The sequence below is a fragment of the Solanum lycopersicum genome, chromosome 2 (genome assembly GCF_036512215.1).
Source record: "Solanum lycopersicum chromosome 2, SLM_r2.1".
Taxonomy (NCBI): Eukaryota; Viridiplantae; Streptophyta; class Magnoliopsida; order Solanales; family Solanaceae; genus Solanum; species Solanum lycopersicum.
The window spans coordinates 56,754,075-56,756,773 of record NC_090801.1 but is presented as its reverse complement, the minus strand read 5'-3'; the positions used below and the strand labels follow the sequence as shown (position 1 = coordinate 56,756,773).

Here is a 2,699-nt window from a genome sequence, read left to right as displayed (position 1 = left end):
ACATTTTTAAACTCGCTTGTTGATCTTATCGGCAAAATTTTAAATTTAATACTATACTTCTAACCTTAAAATTTTGCAAACCAAGTTTATTAAATGTAATTTTTAGGATATGAAGTCATTTTTGATTAAAAAAAAATTATTTTACTTTAGAATGAAACCGTTAATGCTAATCAAAAGTAGTTGATTCAAAATAAATAAACATCAAATAATCATGAAGGTGACTTCCTGGAAGGACAATTAGAACAAGTTGGGTAGAAAGAAGAAAAAAACAAACAAAAGAATAGACGAGAATAGTTGTACACACTATACTATATTTTCAAAAATGCACATTTCATCATTGGAAACAAATATTAGTATACTATTTTTTTTAATACTCAAGCAAAAATTACATCAATTAAAATAACAATAGTAATTGCGAACCTAACTAAATATATATATATAATATCTCGATAATTATTATTTGAATTTTTAAAGTGAAACTTATTCGACGATAATTTAAGAAATATTATCTCTTCGCATTTCCCCACATTCCTCACCTGCTCCAAATGCGACCCCCACCTACCCATCCCTAAATAAATAAACCCACAAATTCATTAAAAAAATCAGATATTAATAGCTACTTTACTACAAATAAAAAATTAAAAACCGACTATTCTTTTAACTTTTTGAAGAAGTTTGCTCAATTTTCCAATGGGAGAACCACAAGTAGAAAATCAGCTCAATATTTCTCGTAAGCTTTATCTTCTCACACTTTTCGTTCTTCATCTTTTTCTTTTCTGCTTTACCAATTCTCTAAACTAATTGGTATCTTTTTACTAGTTCATATAGTTGAAGAGGAAGTAAATATGGCGAATAATTCGACTAATTCATGGCGTGAAAAGTACAATAGATGGATTGAAATAAGTTTTAATGCTGCATTGGTTCTAGTTTGCTTATCAGCTGCAACACTCCTCGGAGAGCTTTACTACAGAGAAGGTGGAAAAAGCACTTGGATGAATTCACTCGTACAAATGGTCGGATTCCCGATACTCTTCCCTATTCTCTTCTTGAAGAAGAGGGAAGAAAACAAAGACGAGGATGACCTGATTAAGAATACTATTAATAGTAATAATAAAAAACCATCGGTATGGATGTTCTTATCGGTCTATGTTTTTCTCGGCTTTTTATTAGGCGGAAGCTGTATGTTGAATGCAGTCGGACTGTTACACCTACCCGTTTCAACTTTCTCGTTAATTTCCGCTAGCCAATTGGGATTCAATGCTCTGTTTTCCTTCTTCCTCAATTCCCAAAAAATAACAACTTATATAGCTAATTCAATTATCCTACTCACAGTATCCTCAATTCTCCTTGTGTTCCAACCCGACGATTCCTCATCAACCGGTTCATCGAAAGGTAAAGGCTACGTTTTAATCGGATTCATCTGCACTCTCTTCGGTTCAGCAGGGTACGCGTTGCTGTTATCAGCAACAGAGCGAATTTTCAGAAACATAATGAAAAAACGCACACTGAAAGAGGTGATGAACGTAGTGATTTGGCAGTCGTTTTTCGCCACGTGTACTATTCTGATTGGACTATTCGCGAGCGGCGAATGGAGATGGATGAAAAGAGAGATGAATGAGTATAAGCTTGGGAAAGTGTCATATGTAATGACACTAGTGTGGAATGCATTAGCTTGGCAGATATACACAATTGGTTTACTAAGTTTGATTATGAAAGTATCTGCATTATTTGCTAATGTGATTACTGCGTTAAGTGTGCCACTAATTCCAGTACTTGCTCTCATTTTTTTCAATGAGAAAATGAGTGGAGTGAAAGTAATTTCAATGATTTTGGCAATTTGGGGATTTTTATCATATGGTTATCAGCAATATCTTGATGAAGTGAACCTCAAAATTGAGTTATCAAAGGCAAAAGAAGAAGCTGAAGTATCACTTGTTGAAACAGGATTGAATCATAGAGCTAATTAGTATTAATTGTACAAAAGTTTAATGCTGTGTAAATTTATGTATACTTTCTTAATTTGTTTTATCTAATTATTATCTTCTGCTAAGTTAATGTTATAAGGTGTTTGTTTTAAATAGAGCTTTTGTATTTGTTTGTCAATGTATATAAGTTAATTGGGTTAAAAATGACACTTAATGTACTACTACTACAACATAAGGAATTAGCGATGAACAAAATTTTCTAGTTAAACAATAAAAATTTCGTACTAGTCTTATTTAGCAACGAATAATAATGAATTTTAATAAATTTAATTAGCTAAGAATCACCGATAAATATCGATTAATTTAGTGTTTTCTAGGATTGAAATTTTGTCTGGAGAAGGTGAGGTCTAATGGAATGAAGGTATCAATCAACACTAATCACGATTAGTTCATTTTAAAAGAGGCTGCTTGTGACACCCTATCAATTACATTAATTAATTAATTTAAGTTTATGTAAATATCCAATAGGGTTACGTTTAGGCATACCTTACCCCCTTCCTAATATAAAGTAATTAACAAATCAATCCATCGATATGAATTGTGGTGGAGTGATGAAATTGCTTCACTCTTAATCAGAAGTTTCGAGTTCAAGCTCTGAAAATAAAAAAAAATCTTGTTAGATCCGAATTTAGTAAGGATTTTAAGATACTTGGATGGGATTTAGAGCTACTTTTAAGTTATTTTGATTATTTTTTCTGAGTATTTGGTAAAATT

The 2,699-nt window shown here is 31.6% G+C and overlaps 1 protein-coding gene across 1 annotated transcript; it reads left to right on the top strand.

Annotated features, from left to right (window-relative positions):
* The first annotated feature begins 552 nt into the window (after window positions 1-552).
* LOC101263078 (purine permease 21-like) lies at window positions 553-2,103 on the top strand. Its single transcript, XM_004233042.5, has 2 exons — window positions 553-730; window positions 820-2,103. Exons 1-2 carry the CDS (start codon window positions 691-693, stop codon window positions 1,965-1,967), a joined length of 1,188 nt encoding a protein of 395 aa, XP_004233090.1. The 5' UTR covers window positions 553-690; the 3' UTR covers window positions 1,968-2,103.
* Window positions 2,104-2,699: the final 596 nt, after the last annotated feature.